This window comes from Rhinoraja longicauda, unplaced genomic scaffold (genome assembly GCF_053455715.1).
Source record: "Rhinoraja longicauda isolate Sanriku21f unplaced genomic scaffold, sRhiLon1.1 Scf000229, whole genome shotgun sequence".
NCBI lineage: Eukaryota > Metazoa > Chordata > Chondrichthyes > Rajiformes > Arhynchobatidae > Rhinoraja > Rhinoraja longicauda.
The window spans coordinates 49019-65957 of NW_027601447.1; the positions used below are offsets into that span (position 1 = coordinate 49019).

The window sequence follows — 16939 nt, forward strand, 5'->3', positions numbered from 1 at the left end:
CTGACCATGCATTCCCTCCACCTCGAGCACACAGTGGCTGCAGTGTGTACACTGCGGTTACTTGCCCAAGGTACTCCACCAACAGGGATAAGGGTAGCAGGCATTTGGGGAACAAAGAACAGCAGATGCTGGTTTACAAAAAAATACATAAATAGTAATTTAGTGGGCCAGGCCGCATCTTCAGAGAACATCTAGAGGTGAAGTATCGGGTCAGGAGCTTTCCTCAGACTGATTGTGTGTGTGTGTGGGAGGGTGAAGATAGCTGGAAGAGAGGAAGAGCAGGACAGAGCGTGGCAGGTAGTGGGTGAACACAGGTGAGTGAGGGTTTTGATTGACAGATGGTCGGACAAAGGTCTGAGATGAAAAAACAGACGTGTGAAACAAAAGTTGTTTGAATAGTTGTGAATGGTATAGCCAGAGGTAGGTGGTGGAGAAGGGGACGAATAAGTGGGAATCCACGTGGGTCACGGGGGAGAGAGCAGTAAAAAAGGGATGGTCAGGGGAGAAGACAAAGGGGTTAATTAAAATTGGAGAATTCAATGTTCATACCATTAGGTTGTAAATTACCCAAGCGGAATAGTTTTGTTTTGTTTAGTTTAGAGATACAGCGTGGAAACAGGCCCTTTGGGCCACCGAGTCCACACCGACCAGCCATCCCCGCACATTAACACTACCCTACATACAATAAGGATAATTTACATTTATACCAAGCCAATTAACCTACAAAGCTGTTCGTCTTTGGAGTATGGGAGGAAACCAAAGATCTCGGAGAAAACCCATGCAGATCACGGGGACAATGTACAAACTCCGTACAGACAGCACCCATAGTCAAGATCGAACCCGGGGCCCAGGAATCTGGGCTCTGGCGCCTTAAGACCACAACTCTACCGCTGCGCCAACGTGCCGCCCTAAGGTGCTGTTCCTCCAGTTTGTGCGTGGCCTAACTCTGGCAATGGAGAAGGTCCAGGACAGAGAGGTCTGTATGGGAATGCAAAGTGAGTTAAAATGATTAGCAACCGGGTGGTCTCGTAGGCCTTGGCAGACCACGCATGCAGACTACGCTTAGACTCGCCGATATACAGGAAGCCACATCAGGAACACCGAATATGGTAGAAGAGGTTAGAGGGGGTACACATGCACCTCTGTCTCACCTGGAAGGATCACTTGGGTCCCTTTCTCGAGGCGAGGAAAGAGGATAAATTGATGTTACATATCCTGCGAATGCAAGCTAAAGTACTTTTGGAGGGGGAGCAGATGCGGCGGTCAGGGGAATTGAGAATTGGTGCTAGTATCTTTTCAGTCCATTTATCTGCACTATACTTCCTCCCATCCTGCCTCCTGCAAAGACACTGTCCCCTGCTCTCAATTTCTCCATCTCTGCTGCATCTGCTCCCAAGATGAGGCTTTCCATTCTAGGACATCCAAAATGTTCGAATAAACATGGTTTCCCCTCTGCCGTCATAGATGGATCCCTCACCAGCATCTCCTCTGTGTCCCATAGTACAGCTCTAGCTCCCCTTCTCCACAGATAGCACAAAGATAGTTTGTCTGGTTCTCACCTTGCCTTTTGAGCAATTGTACATTTATCTTCATGCTCTCTCTTTATACACACACACATATATTAACTCGCTCAAACTGGTTGCTAGTTTGGCAGTAGGCACACAGCAACAATGTTCTTTTGTTTGTCAGCTTATATAGGCATCCGTCCTTCAATGTGCTGAACAAAGATATTGACAGATGGTGTCAGAAATGCAAGTTAATGAAACTATAAACATTTAGAACCTTGCATAAAAAGGAAGACAACACACGGATGTTTATTTGAAGATATTAATTTGGGTAATCCAATGAGAAGCAACATCATGCAATAAGTAAAGATGCTTAAACCATTGCCAAATGAGCTGTGCAAAGAATGTGTGAAGCAGAGCAAAGAGATTCTACTAACTGAGCTACAGAAAAGACATAAACCAATAGACAAAAGCAAAGCTGTGGTTTCAATCTCACTGATAGAACAGTGCAGAGGGTCGTGGTGGAGGGGTGTTTCACTGCCTGGAAGTATATGGTCAAAGGTGCTCTATGTGGATTAGTGCCGGGTCCTTTGTTCTTTCATATACAATGAATGAAATGTACCTGGGCTGATTTAAGTAAGTTTGCAGATAATACAGAAATTGGCAGAGTTGTGGATAGTGAAAAAGGTTGTCAAAGGATACAGCAAAATATGGACCATTGGAAATGTGGGAGGAGAAATTGTAAATGGAGTTTAAACCGAGCAAGTGTGACATGTTGCACTTTGAAAGGTCAAAGAGGAATATGTGCATGGGACATTTGAAGTTTTTAGGAGCAGGAATCTTGGGATGTGAGTCCATAGCTCCCTGAACGTGGCAACAGAAGGTAGGTGGTAAAGAAAGCTTGCCTTCATCAATGTGATAAGTGCTTGCCTTCGTCAATGGGGCACTGAGTATAAATGTTCGGAAGTCATGTTGGGGCTATATAAAACTTTGGTTCGGCCACATTTGTAGTATAGCATGCATTTCCGATCACTGCATTGCAGGAAGGATCCGGAGGTATTGGAGAGGGTAGAGTAGAGGTTTACCAGGATGCTGCCAGGATATTAGCTGTAAGGGGAAGTTGATCAAACTTGGATTTTTTTCTCTGGAGACTTTCATGTGACCTAATGGAAGTATATAAAATTATACTAGAGGCATAGAATAACTCTCTCAAAGGGTGGAAATGTCAAATACTGAGGGGATGGAAGATGAGAGGGGGAAAGTTTAATGGAGATTTGTGAGGCCGTTTTTTTTTTTACACAAACAGGGTAGGTGCCTCAAATGTGTCACCAAGGGGGGTGGTGGAAGCAGATACGATAGCAATGTTTATAAGGCATTTAGACTGGTATATGAAAAGGCAGGGACTGGAGGGGTGTAGACCATGTGCAAACAGATGGCATTAATTTAAATTAGCATCATGGTCGGCACTGACATTGAGAGTTGAAGGGCGGATTCCTGTGCTGTACTATTCCATGTTCTGCACCATACTACAAAACACTCTAGTCAAATCTTGAATTATGCAACAATACATTGGCATTCTGCCTAGAAATGAAATAGTTGAGTTATTTTTTTTTACAATCAGGAGCCTGGGCTGATAGTTACATTCTCAGCTTTACAGGATTCATGCACCAGAGATCGGCTTATTTATAGAATATGGAGTTAGCTTGAAGGAAACAGAAGTGAGACAGAATTAACTTGTGAAAAGTGCAGAACTAATTCAAGTTAGAAATGTTGTGTGCCCAAGAGAGGAATAATAAAGGTTGAAGCAGGTGGCATACTGGTGCAGCTGGGAGACCGCTGCATCACAACACCAGAGACCCGGATTCAATAAGACCTTGGCTGCTGTCTGTGTGAAGTTTACACATTCTCCATGAAACCCAAGTTTTCTCTGGGTGCTCTGGTTCCCTCCCACATTCCCAAAGGCATGTGGGTTTGTAGGTTAATTGGTCGCTGCAAATTGCTCCCAGTGTGTCGGGCGTGGATGCGAAAGTGAGATAACATAGAACTAGTGTGAATGGGTGATCGATGGTTTGCGTTGACCCGGTTAGCTGAATCTCTCAAAACTAAAATCTAAGGTGGGAAATGGGAAAGGTGGTCAAATATTTAAAGCTCGTGGACTGAAGGAATTAATTTGTGATGAGGCAAATGTAGGATTTGATTCGGCTTACTGAGAAGGGATCTTATCGAAACATATAAGATTATTAAGGGGTTGGACATGTTAGAGGCAGGAAACATGTTCCCAATGTTGGGGGAGTCCAGAACAAGGGGCCACAGTTTAAGAATATGGGGTAGGCCATTTAGAACGGAGATGAGGAAAAACTTTTTCAGTCAGAGGGTTGTGAATCTGTGGAATTCTCTGCCTCAGAAGGCAGTGGAGGTCAATTCTCTGAATGCATTCAAGAGGGAGCTAGATAGAGCTCTTAAGGATAGTGGAGTCAGGGGGTATGGGGAGAAGGCAGGAATGGGGTACTGATTGAGAATGACCAGCCATGATCATATTGAATGGCGGTGCTGGCTCGAAGAGCCGAATGGCCTACTCCTGCACCTATTGTCTTACCGGTTGAACACAATGGAGCTAATGACAGACAATTCTGTGTAAGGAACTAGATATATCTGTGCCAAGATACTGGTGCAATGATATGTATTGACATTTCATCTTGACTCAGGAACACCATCCTGAAGCAAATAGCCCCAAAGCAAGACAATAATGAACCAAACAGGTCATTTGCTATCACTATATATTAAGATTATAGTAAAGTCAAAGAGAGGATTTATGATGGCGATGAAACTCATAATTCAGAAGAGCTATAAAATAGATTTCATTGGAAAATGCCATCTGTACAAGTGGAAGAAGTGTAGTCCTGTGGATGTCCACTACCACAGGGGGCTGGTGGTGGCAAACAGATGATCAAAGAGATGCCAGAATCTTGCAACCACTGAGATTCAAAGACGCAGTGAGGATAAAGTATGTATCAGACCGTCACCAGACAACGCAAAAGGCAGCGGGACTCAACACACGCAGGGTCATGGGCACACGATGGAGGAGGATGTCCCATATCAGAGGGACTGATGCACAGCTGGATCCAGAAGGATAATATCTGTCAGTGTTCAGAGATTAGATGGATGTTTTGGATGTTTTTCTCCTTTTATGTTTTCACTGTTCAAGAAGGGGTGTAACCAAGATGAATTATATGGTGTGTGATTCTATTCTCATGTTGATATTCTTACGTTGTGATATTTTTCCACCAGCTCCTGTCTGGAAGTTGGCATAATTTCTTTACTCTGAAAAGTACTCTGCTTCTCTCAGTATGTTTTTTTTGTTTAAAAAGCACTTTGTTAGTTGAACATGCTGGCTACCCTCCAGTATCTCAGAGAAAGATATTGACTTACTGCACATGACATTTTAATGAATTAGTTGCATAGAACAAGTCTCTCTAAGCTTCCAATGCTGCAGGCTTTTCATCATTTAGGAAATACTCTCTTGTATCCTTTTGAGATCCATCAAAATCCATTGTCACATATTTGCATTTAAACTATTAATGTCTCTGCAATTCAATGTTTCTATCTAAACTCCCTATAATTCCTGTAATCTTTGCCTCAATGGTATTACAGATTTATATTGCCACATTTAAGTTAATAATAAAGAGAGGGAACTTGGATCCTTGTGGGACATAACAATCAAATCCATCCAACTTGAATACTTGCCCTTTTAACCTTACTCACTGTATCCCTGCAAAGCTGCAGCAAATAAGAATCTCATATGAGAAATAAGCACTTTTTCTTTTTCTCTTACTCGGTCAATTTCCAAAAACAGGTCAATACTTCTTTTTCAAACAGCTTCAGTTAGATCACATAAATCACATCTGTAAACAATCCTTCCTCCACTACCTCAGCCATAACTTCAGAAAATTAAATTAAATCCATGGGGCATAACTTACTCCTTACAAATCTGCTGAATCATGTTGCCAATCAATGTCTATGGTTAATCTGATCTCAGCATATTCATTCTGGAGATCAGCACTGCAGCTAAAGCCTTTTGATGCTTTCTATTGTTTCACATGACAGAACTCTACTGGGGTTTGGTGCAGCAAGTGCTGAAAGTCCTTCACTGACATGAACATTTAATAAACCAAATTCTGTCAGATATCCATTCACCTTCTACTGACTGGAACAATATGCAGAGTGCATGCAGAACTGGATGGGCTGTTGGAAAAGGGTGAAAGACACACGACGTTCTCAGGAAGAGGTCACATCCAAAAATGGTATTCAGACAACAATTCCCCCAACCCGAACCTCCGGATAGAGGTGGGATGTTGTGGGATGTGGGAGGTTCAGTAAGATCATCTTCCCTCTGTTTCAGATATGAATAGGCTCCGACTAACTTGCTATTGGTCGTCACAGAGTCTCGTGGAGGCCTCCTTCCACACTGGAGTTGATTGGTGACCTTTCCTGGATTGTCATTCATGATAGTTAATGGGAGGTCACTGAAGCACTCTACATAAATAGTGAAAACTACTACCAGTGATGCCCTGTCTGAAGGTTATGTGTCCAAGTCCTACTCTGGAGACTAAGGGTCCAAAATGTAACCTGACCATCTGAAGCTATCTAGTGCTGATAATTTCTGTCCTGCATTCAATAAGGTCATAGGTGATCTTTTACCTGCTCGTCACTTTCCTGAACTACCTCATTGTTGCTCTATACTTCCTCCGGCCCCAGCTCCCTTATGTATATCTTATCCGTGTTAGACCATATGTATATCCTATCCATGTTAGATGAAATGCATCATCTCATATTTATCAGAATTTAATTCCATCCACCATTGCTCTCCTGTTCTACCCAATTGATAATAATTATTCTGTAGACTAAGACCACGCTCCTTGTTATCAATGATACCACCAACATTAATGTCATCTGCAAACTTCCTGATCGTTGTTCTTATATTCACATTCAGATCAGTAATGTTATAACAAACAGCAAAATTCCCAACTTCAATCCCTGCGATACACCAGGCTTCTAATGGCAAGAACACTTGATCCCCTGATCCACATCATTGCTCTGGGCTGTAGACTGCTGAGGTCCCAGTACTGATCCCTATGCCAACTCCACCAGACCCAAAGAGGATTCCATTCCCTGAATATCTATCTGGTGTGGGTGGAACAGTAGTGCAGTTGACATAAGTGGTGCATCACAACTCTGGTCATCCGAGTTTAATCCTGCATGAAGTCTGCATGTGACTGCATGGGATTCCTCTCTGGGTGCTCCGGTTTCCTCCTACAGTCCAAGGTTAATTGGCCATGCTAAATTGCCCCAAGTGTGTTGGTGAGCAGTGGAATGTGGAGGGAATATAATGGGTGTTAGTCAGTGGGGACTCTATAAGCTGAAGGTCCTGTTACTTGATGTGCGTCATCAATAGTGAGTTCTGGAAGCAGTAAGGATCCCTTCAATTTTAGCTGTTGTTGCAGCAATCTTCTGTAATGTGACAGGACTCTGAACCTCCACTCCAGCAGTGAGTGACTGAAACCTGAACTGCAACAGTAGCCACAACATTAGCTGTCTTAAGCCTCATCAAGGTTGGTGTGGACGTGTGTGAACAGTTGGCCCTCATTTACTTATTGGAACGCTGGTTGGCAAACTCTGCTCAAAGTGAAGTGCCAAGCTGGCTGGACTCCATGTTCAAACAAATTAGTCACTGAGCCTTATAAAGAGGTATTTGTCCGGATAATCAAAAGCTTGGTCAAATGAATAGGATTTTAGGAGTTTTATAAAGGAGGTAAACAAAATAGAGAGGGAATTCTTGAACTAGCAGGTTCTGACCATTCCATGGCAAAGAACCACCTCTGGCTTCTCCATCCTGTAAACTACAATGCATTTCCAACTGCCCATTTCTCTCCAAAGTCTGTGAATACACAGTAGCCTCCCAAATTATTACCCTGCTTCCCACGCTCACTGCTTTATGCAAAATGTTTCTGATCCTGCCAGAATGGACCTTATTAAACCGCCCCCGGCCCCGATAAAATACAAATGTGACAAGCCAGCGACTTCAAATGTTACTTATGTCCCTCTTTCCTGACCTGCTGACTATCCCCAGCATCTGTGTTCATATTAGATGAATGTTTTCTTTCCCTGCATCTGCACTGTCTCCTCCTCCTCCGTTAGGACTCTGCTGGATCACTGCTGCTCCTCATCCATTTCCTGCCTCTCAGCTGGATGCCCGCAGTACCCAGGTCTCCGGTTGAACACAATGGATCTAATGACAGAGTCAATTCTGTGTGAGCAACTAGATATATCTGTGCCACGAGAGTGGTGCAATGATAAAGTACTGACATTTCATCTTGACTCAGGAACAACATCCTGAAGCAAATACCCCCAAAGCAAGACAATAATGAAGCAAACCAACAGGTAATTTGCTATCACTATATACTAAGATTATAGTAAAGTCAGGGAGAGGATTTCTGATGGTGGTGAAACTCATGAATCAGAAGAGCTATAATATAGATTTCAATGGAAAACACCACCTGTACACGTGGAAGAAGTGTAGTCCTATGGATGTCCACCACGACAGGGGGCTGGTGGTGGCAAACCAGCAACATATGATCAAATAGATGCCAGAATCTTGCTACCACTGAGATTCAAAGACACAGTGAGGATAAAGTATGTATCAGACCATCACCAGACAACGCAAAAGGCAGCGGGCCTCAACACACGCAGGATCATGGGCACACGATGGAGGAGGATGTCCCATATCAGAGGTTCAGACGCACAGGTGGATCAGGAAGGATAATATCTGTCACAATGTTCAGAGATTAGATGGATGTTTTGGATGTTTTTCTCCTTTTATGTTTTCACTGTTCAAGAAGGGGTGTAACCGAGATGAATTATATGGTGTGCCATTCTATTCTCATGTTGATATTCTTACATTGTGATATTTCCACTGACTTTAGATGAGATGAATGTTTTCTTTCCCTGCATCTGCACTGTCTCCTCTGGATCCCGCTAGGACTCTGCTGGATCACTGCTGCTCCTCATCCACTTGCTGCCCCTCAGCTGGATGCCGGCATTACCCAGGTCTCCTCTTTGCTATCTCCCTCTGTTTTGAAAGTTGTCAGAGTTTTCTGGCAACCACATCAGTATCAGCAGGCAGTTCTTTCCAGTGAATTTTAAGTAGGCTAGAGCCATTATCTTGTGTCACTGCCACAGACTTTGTTCCCAAGGATACAGTCAGTGCCTGCTGAAGAACACTTTGAAGAACTCCCCAAATGAAACTCTGTCTGTAACACGTGCCCTTGGTGAAAATGTTTTTAGCTCAATTATCACTATAATCCCAGAGCTACCACAACATAGCAGAGACACTGCAATCATAACTTTTTCTAGGGCCACGTCTGTTTACAATAATTGCAGAAGAGTCACACTGCTAATTGTCAGCACAAGGACCCCCCCAGTAGTTGAAAGGCTTTACCCTTAATTGGAATGCAAATTTCATTAATCAGGAGGCACAATGGTCATGATCCTTTTTTTGGTTTATTTATCTGTCAGGATTCAGGGACTGCTGACAAAGCCTATAGTCCACCCCTAATTGCCCTTGAGAAGGTGATGGTGAGTCACCTTCTTGACCTGCTGCAATGCTTCTTGTGCAGTTATTCCCATAGTGTTGAATGGGGAATGAGGAAATGGTGAAAAAATTTCCAAGCCATGATGTTGTGCTACATGGAAGAGAACATGGAAGGTGGAAGTGTTTCTCTGTGCCTGAACCCCTTTCTTTCATTGGTGGTACAGGACATAGGGTAGGGAGATGACACTAGAGTATCCCAGAGATATAACTGCAGAGCATCATGTACACATTATACACCTCTGACACTGCACATTGGTAGTGGAGGGAACAAATGTTTTGGTGGTGGATAGAAACCAAATGCTGGAGTATCTCAGCAGGACAGGCAGCACCTCTGGAGTGGAGGAATGAGTGACCTTTCGGGTCGAGACCCTTCTTCACACTGATCAAATAGACTGCATCTTGAGGATTGCTGGGACTGAGCTCCTCCAAAATCATAGGGAGGATAGGGAACTTCTATCACATCTGCTCCTGGGCCAAATTCACCTGAACCAACGCTTTAATCACATTATACCAGTTCTTGAGGATGGGCTACATCACCCACATACCTGACACCAAACTTCCAACATATGCACTGGGCTTTGAAATCCATCATGGCATGGGATTGCATGAGGAAGAACTTTTTCAGTCAGAGGGTGGTGAAGGTGTGGAATTCTCTGCCTCAGAAGGCAGTGGAGGCCAGTTCGTTGGATGCTTTCAAGAGAGAGCTGGATAGAGCTCTTAAGGATAGCGGAGTGAGGGGGTATGGGGAGAAGGCAGGAACGGGGTACTGATTGATAGTGATCAGCCATGATCGCATTGAATGGCGGTGCTGGCTCGAAGGGCTGAATGGCCTACTCCTGCACCTATTGTCTATTGTCTATTGTCTATTGTCTATTGACATGGAAAACACATTGAAGGAGGATTAACATCTTCATCCCTGGTCTGTGACCAGTCAAAATGGAGGAGCATTCAGGAATCATTTGAGCTTCTCAGGTTTCTAAGGCAGGTCCATGGAGAAACAGCAGAAGCTCAGAACATTCCAAACAACTTACTTGCTCTACTTGTGGTAGAGTCTATGATCTCACATAGGACTACAGCCATGTCAGAAACCAAAGTATTTGAGTGCAGGCATTTATTCACAAAATGCTGGAGTAACGCAGCAGGTCAGGCAGCATCTCAGGAGAGAAGGAATGGGTGACGTTTCGGGTCGAGACCCTTCTTCAGACAAGTAATCTTCAGACAAGTGCAGGCAAGTAATCTTCAAATCAAAGAGACTGTCAAAGAAGAAGTTTGTTTCCTAGACATTGACTCCATCTTACTTACTGGTAACCATATGAACTGGCAACACAATGTTAGCAAACCTGAGGGTCTTCTACCCTCCATTAGTTTGCTCGTCTTGTCCACCCTTTGCTGAAACCCTTTCCTCTAGTCATTGAACCCTTATCTGTTTGTATGCCGCATACCCACGGTCTGCAGTATCTTTACCACAGAGACTGCAGCTAAACTATTAGGCTTTGACCTGTCCCACCTCTCATTTGTAGTTTTCTCCCCATACTACATCAGTTGATAAAATAACTACGCAATAGCCCTCCCAATTTTCCCTAATCACTGACCACCAATGTGGTGCATGTTTCATCTCTGTACCTCTCCCCATTTTGATAATGTTCTTTTCCTAATGAACTCCCAGTGCCAACAGCATATATGCTATTTTTCAACACCTCTGGACTAAGTCACGTTTTCACTTTTCATGGTCTCCACTTCTCCACATTCTTCGGCTGAATCTCAAATAGCTATTATTTACCCAGCCTCTCCTCTCCATCAACTATCCAGATTTACCTCTCCACCCATGGGAGCACACCTGTGGAGGTAATTTTCCTACCTTCACTCTCACTCATGACCACACTGGCTTGAAGTGGTGAAGCAGCCACAAAAGCTGCTGCCTCACAGCTCCAACACCTGAGTGCAATTCAGTAAGATTCAGCACAGCTAATATAAAAGGAATGAAGATAATATTGCAAATGCTTTAAATAAACACATTCTCCCAAAGACAAAGGTGAGACAGCACAAACCTGGAGCCCTGTGAGTACCATGGTGCATGGATAAAGTTCAAAAGAGAACCTGATGTCAGGCAGGAGAATTCACAATTACAGAAAACACAGGTGTGGGAGTGAAAAACTGGAAATTAGGAAACCTAAGGTGTAGATAAAAGTAAATCCAAATAATTTGTAAATATATATTTGTTATTATAAATACTGAGAAGTGAAATAAAAGTAACTCCAAATAATTTATAATTATATATTAGACGTAATAGAGACCAGAAATGTAATCAACAAGCAGAGATGAAAGGTGTGGGTAAGGTTCTTAATCAACACCTTTAGCTATATTCATAAATTAAAGGGTTGATACTGAAATTGTTATTCGAGAAGTACTAAATATTGGATGGGATAAGCATAGCGAAGAAATATGAAATGGTTCACTCATGCAGTCACACAGCATGACTCCTGCAGTCACACAGCATGGAAACAGGCCCTTCAGCCCACCCAGTCCATCCCAATAATAAAGCGGCCAGTTACAATCATCCCATTGTATTACTCCATTTTATCATCAACTCCCCCCAGAATCTATCACAGACGTACGCAACAGGGACAATTTATGGTGGCCAATTAACCAACCGCCCCTCATGTCTTAGGAATGTGGAAGGAATTGAGTATCTGTGGTCACAGAGAGAAGGTGCAAACTCCACAAAGTTGGCGTTGGAGGTCCAGATTAAAGCCAGGGGCTGGAGCTGCCAGCTATGCCTGTGCTGTCCACTGCATTTATGGAATGAAGATTGGTGAAATGTACACCAGACTGTAAAAGGAAACAAGGGAGGAAACTGGAGGCCCTGGCCAATCCTTCTGCTGCAGTTGTGATGATAGGATTGGACAACTGCTCAACAAGGCAGAGACAAATTGACTTATTACAGGTATTACAGCACACCTGCCAATATTAACTAATCTTTTATGGAGGTAACAAGCAGAGTTGATGTGGGCAGCGATTTGATATAGCCTGCATAGATTCTGGCAACACTATTGACAAGGTCCTACCTGAGACGCTAGTCAAAAAGGTGAGAACACGTAGGATCCAAGCGAGTGTGGTCAAAAATTGGCTCGGCATTTTTATAATTGTAAGCATTGGCTTCCATAAGGTTCAGAACGGTCTCCAGCTGTTGTGGTATAATTAACATTGACAGGTGTTTGGTGCATGATAAAGACTTTTGCAGATTATATAAAATTGGCTGTATGGTTGAGCAGGAAAGCTTTGGACTGCTGGATATTAATGGATCACTCAGTCAGACCGAAAAGTGGTAAATTGACTTTAATCTAGAGCAATAAGGGGGGAATCTTTGCTGTGAAGCATAGTGACATGGCTGTTATGCCTAATACACATCCGTTCCAGCTACCCCAAAATCTGAGTGAGAGGCAAAGTTTTTAAGACTTTTTAAAAAGTGAAGTGCAGAGAAGAGGGTAGGGAAAGCAGATCTGGACTTTGACCGTGCACACCAAACAGCAGGGCCATTAATGATAGAGTAAAGGAAGTGAGGCAAAAGTTGAAAGGGGAAGAGATCCTGAAGGGAATAGAATTGAAAGAGGTTGCATATTCAGGAAGGGGAGTACATCATTTTGGGATTTGAAACTATGATTGAATCACTGTTGGGAAGACCCCCATTTCCACAATGACACTAGAATTCTGAAGAAGGGTCTCGACCTGAAACGTGACACATTCCTTCTCTCCAGCCTGTCTCACTGAGATACTCCAGCATTTTGTGTCTATCTTCGACACTAGAAATGTAGTGGTTCATGAAGACTATCTTCACATTCTCAATGAAAATCAGGGCAATAAATACTTAGATCCAGGGTCATCCATATCCCAACCATCTGGAACTTGGCATTTGCCTGAAGGGATAATGAGGTTAATAAAAACCAGAGAAAAGGTCAATTGACTGTGTTGTCAGTTGGATAAGAAAATAACTGCAGATGCTGGTACAAATCGAAGGTATTTATTCACAAAATGCTGGAGTAACAGCAGGTCAGGCAGCATCTCAGAGAGAAGGAATGGGTGACGTTTCGGGTCGAGACCCTTCTTCAGTCTGAAGAAGGGTCTCGACCCGAAACGTCACCCATTCCTTCTCTCCTGAGATGCTGCCTGACCTGCTGAGTTACTCCAGCATTTTGTGAATAAATACCTTCGTGTTGTCAGCTGGAGATCACTGGTATAGAAAATCAGCCTGGTGGTAACAAAAAATGGAAAGAAACAGCTTTGCAGACAATGGAAAAAAATGGGTAAAAATAGCAAAAGTCCATCCATCTGAAATGTTGGTTATTTTTCTCCATAGATGTTGCCTCATCAACCAAATGTTTCTAGTGATTTTTGGTTCTATTTTGGATGTAAAATGATCTGAATCAATGGGTGTTAGAGATGTACAAGATGTCAGAATCAGGGGGACATGAAATATTTGATCTTGTCGAGCTGTAAGAAGCTGCAGGAAGGATGAATAGGGTTAGTAGGAATTTGAACACAAAGACCGTGTTTTTGATAATCTACTTCGTCAGACAGGTACCTGAAAAAAATGGAAAACCCCCACATAGAACTACTTGAAAATAACACATAAAAATATAAAAATACTTTCTTGTATTCCAGAAGCACTAATTTTAAAGCAGTAATTAAATGAAAACCAGATGCAGAGGATACTAGGGAAATATCAGATACAAGAAGAAAAAAAAGTTTTATTGTGAGACTCTTAATTTATTGGAAGCTGCACAGTAGCACAGTGGTAGAGTTGCTGCCTTACAATTCCAGACCTGGGTTTGGCCATGCTACAGGTGCTGTCTTTATGGAGTTTGTACGTTCTCCCCATGACCACATGGGTTTTCCCTGGGTGTTCCGGTTTCTTCCCACATTCCAAAGACACACAGGTTTGTAGGCTAATTGGCTTCGGTAAAAATTGTCCATGCTGTGGAGGATGGTGGTTGTGTATGAGGTTCACTTATAGGCACGGACTCAGTGGGCCGAAGGCCTGTGTCCGTGCTGTATCTCCAAACTAAACTAAACACAGAAAGCTAACTGGTACTGCACAATGCAACCTTTTGGCAGATTTGTCCATTCATGGATAGCAGGTAAAGGTTGAAAGGAGAGGTTAATTGAGAGCTACTTGAATTTATTCTTAATACTTCTATCGAGCATACTGTGGAAGACCTGAATCTGTTGGCAGATGCCAGAATGTTACTCCAATTTATTACAACTGTTACAGAAGCAATACGTTTTCTGGGTACCTGGAGCAAGGGTCAGGTTCGGTCAAGCGTAAATGGGAAGGCAGTTTCACTGACAATGAGAAAACAATTACCCTGCTATCAATGCCTGCTTTCTTTATATTACCACATGGTGGTGAAAGTGCTAGATGATGGAGACGAGTCGGAAGCCTTTCCAGTGACAAACGGCATGAAGCAAGGTTGTGTTCTTGCCCCTACATCTTCAGCATGGTCTTCTCTGCCATGCTGACTGATGCCTTCCGTGATTGCCAGGATGGAATACACATCAGGTACAGGACGGACAGCAGGCTGTTCAACCTCAGGCGCCTGCAAGCTGTTACAAAGTTGAAGGCGACCATCATCAGAGATTTTTTTGTTTGCTGATGACTGTGCCCTCAACGCCAGCACAGAGCAGAAGATGCAGCATGAAATGGACTGCTTCTCACAGGCCTGTGACAACTTTGGTCTCTCCATTAGCACCAAAAAGTCTGAAGTTATGTACCAGCCCGCGCCTGGAAAGCCCTACCAGGAACCACACATCACGGTGAAGGGGCAGAATCTCCGACAGCTTTACGTATCTGGGTGGTACACTCTCGCGAGTGGTGAACATTGACGCTGAGGTCAACAACAGGATTGCCAAGGCCAGCGCTGCCTTTGGGCGACTCCGTGAGAATGTTTGGGAGCGGAGAGGACTCAGCCTTACCACCAAGCTGAAGGTCTACCGTGCAGTGGTACTCACCACTCTTCTCTATGCCAGTGAGACCTGGACTGTTTACAGCAGACATGCCAAACAGCTCAACCACTTTCACTTGAGCTGCCTACGCAGACTCCTTCACATCAGGTGGCAGGAGAAAATTCCCGACACAGAGGTCTTGGAACGGGCCGGAATCCCCAGCGTCCACACCCTCCTACGGAAAGCCCAAGCCAGATGGGCTGGCCATGTCGTCAGAATGCCCGAGAGTCGACTGCCAAAACAGCCTCTGTATAGAGAACTGTGTCAGTAGGAGGACAGAAGAAACGGTTTAAGGACTGCCTCAAAGTGTCCCTCAAAGACTTGGACATCAACCTCAGCACTTGGGAGTCTCTTGCTCTGGACCGTCCAACCTGGCGTAGCAAGCTCACCACAGGAGCCCGTGCAGCAGAGAACAGACACACTGCAGAGGCCCAGAGGAAACGCACCGCGCGCAATGCCCGGGCTACCTCCACTTCCACTGCAGCACCCATCCACTTGTGTCCTACGTGTGGGCATGCCTTCCGGGCCCGGATTGGCCTCAACAGTCACTTCCGGACCCACAGTCACCAATCCTCCAACTGAAAGTGAAGTCATGGTCATCTTCGAACCCGAAGGACGAACAACAACAACAACATATATTACCACAGGTACATTGAGAAATTGACAGTATATCTTCAACTTACTTCCAAGGAGCCCATGGACCCTGATGAGCTTGGTTTAATGCGTGGCATGGTCCTGCTCCTGCCTGCAAATTCAGATGCCAGAATGTGCCTCACTGAAGGGTGATGTTTGAGGGCTGAACTCCGTGGATAATTAAGAGTTCCATAAGGTTGATTAAAGTTATAATTGATCTGATCAACAGAGACAAAGTTAGGGTAAATCTCTGACTCGACTGGTTGGCTCCCAGTGATATTGTGCCTGCTGTCGTCCACATTGACGTTCAACTTGCTGTCATCTTTGATGAAAGGCTTTAAACTGACAGTGCGTCTGGGGAGCACCATGTACTCTCCCTCCAGCGGCTGCTCCTGAGCTCGCCTCCACTTCAAGTCCACCGGCCTCAGGGTGTTCTCTGTGCACAGATACAGGGTTCCCCTCAGCTCACTGTTGGTTTCGTTTTTGGCTGGTTCGTTCAGTTCCCCCATACCAGACATCACATCATGCAAATGCTGCATTGGAGGCAACTGGACTAACATATTTCCTGGTGGGATGTTTCCTGGAAGGGTGGAGAAATTCATTCCTTCATTGCTTATGTTCATTTTTTCATCTTCCTCGTCATCCAGTGAAATGCGAGACATTGTCCCTGTGATAGTCGCTGGATTGCAAGTGTTAACCTCTTTGAAGAGCACTGGAAAAGCAGAAACGATACAGGAAATGTCAGTTAGCAACATAATACAATAATCCTTCTCGGTACACTAACAGGGCAGAGCAGCAATGGGGCTGAGGAACTTTGGGTGTTAAACTGAGCTCCCATCTGCCTACTCAGGGAGTAATTACAAACCTCACATTGCAGTGAACTGTACCAGGGAATATTTAGCACTCACCAACATCACACCAACATCCAACATAGTTAGAAAACATTATGAGCACAATGCCATTTTAAAGACCTTGTTGTGCACAGATTGACTGCCTATATTACATATGTACCAAGATCATTTTTTTCCCATGACGTTCTAACCTGTCCTGTTTTGCTAAAAAATGCAAATCTTTGTTACAGCAATTAAATAATAGCATTTAACATTCCCAGTTGATGTGATGCTGCAACAAATGGTAACTTTGGAACACTCTG

At 43.9% G+C, this 16939-nt stretch overlaps 1 protein-coding gene across 3 annotated transcripts in view; it reads right to left on the reverse strand.

The window, feature by feature from the left end:
• The window catches only part of LOC144590620 (adhesion G protein-coupled receptor B2-like), a 119749-nt gene that overhangs the window by 21643 nt on the left and 81167 nt on the right, over positions 1-16939 (reverse strand). For all 3 annotated transcript variants that reach the window (XM_078395117.1, XM_078395116.1, XM_078395115.1), the window contains one exon: positions 15837-16498. In XM_078395117.1, the coding sequence (XP_078251243.1) occupies positions 15837-16498 (662 nt within the window). The remainder of the gene's footprint in view (positions 1-15836; positions 16499-16939) is intronic.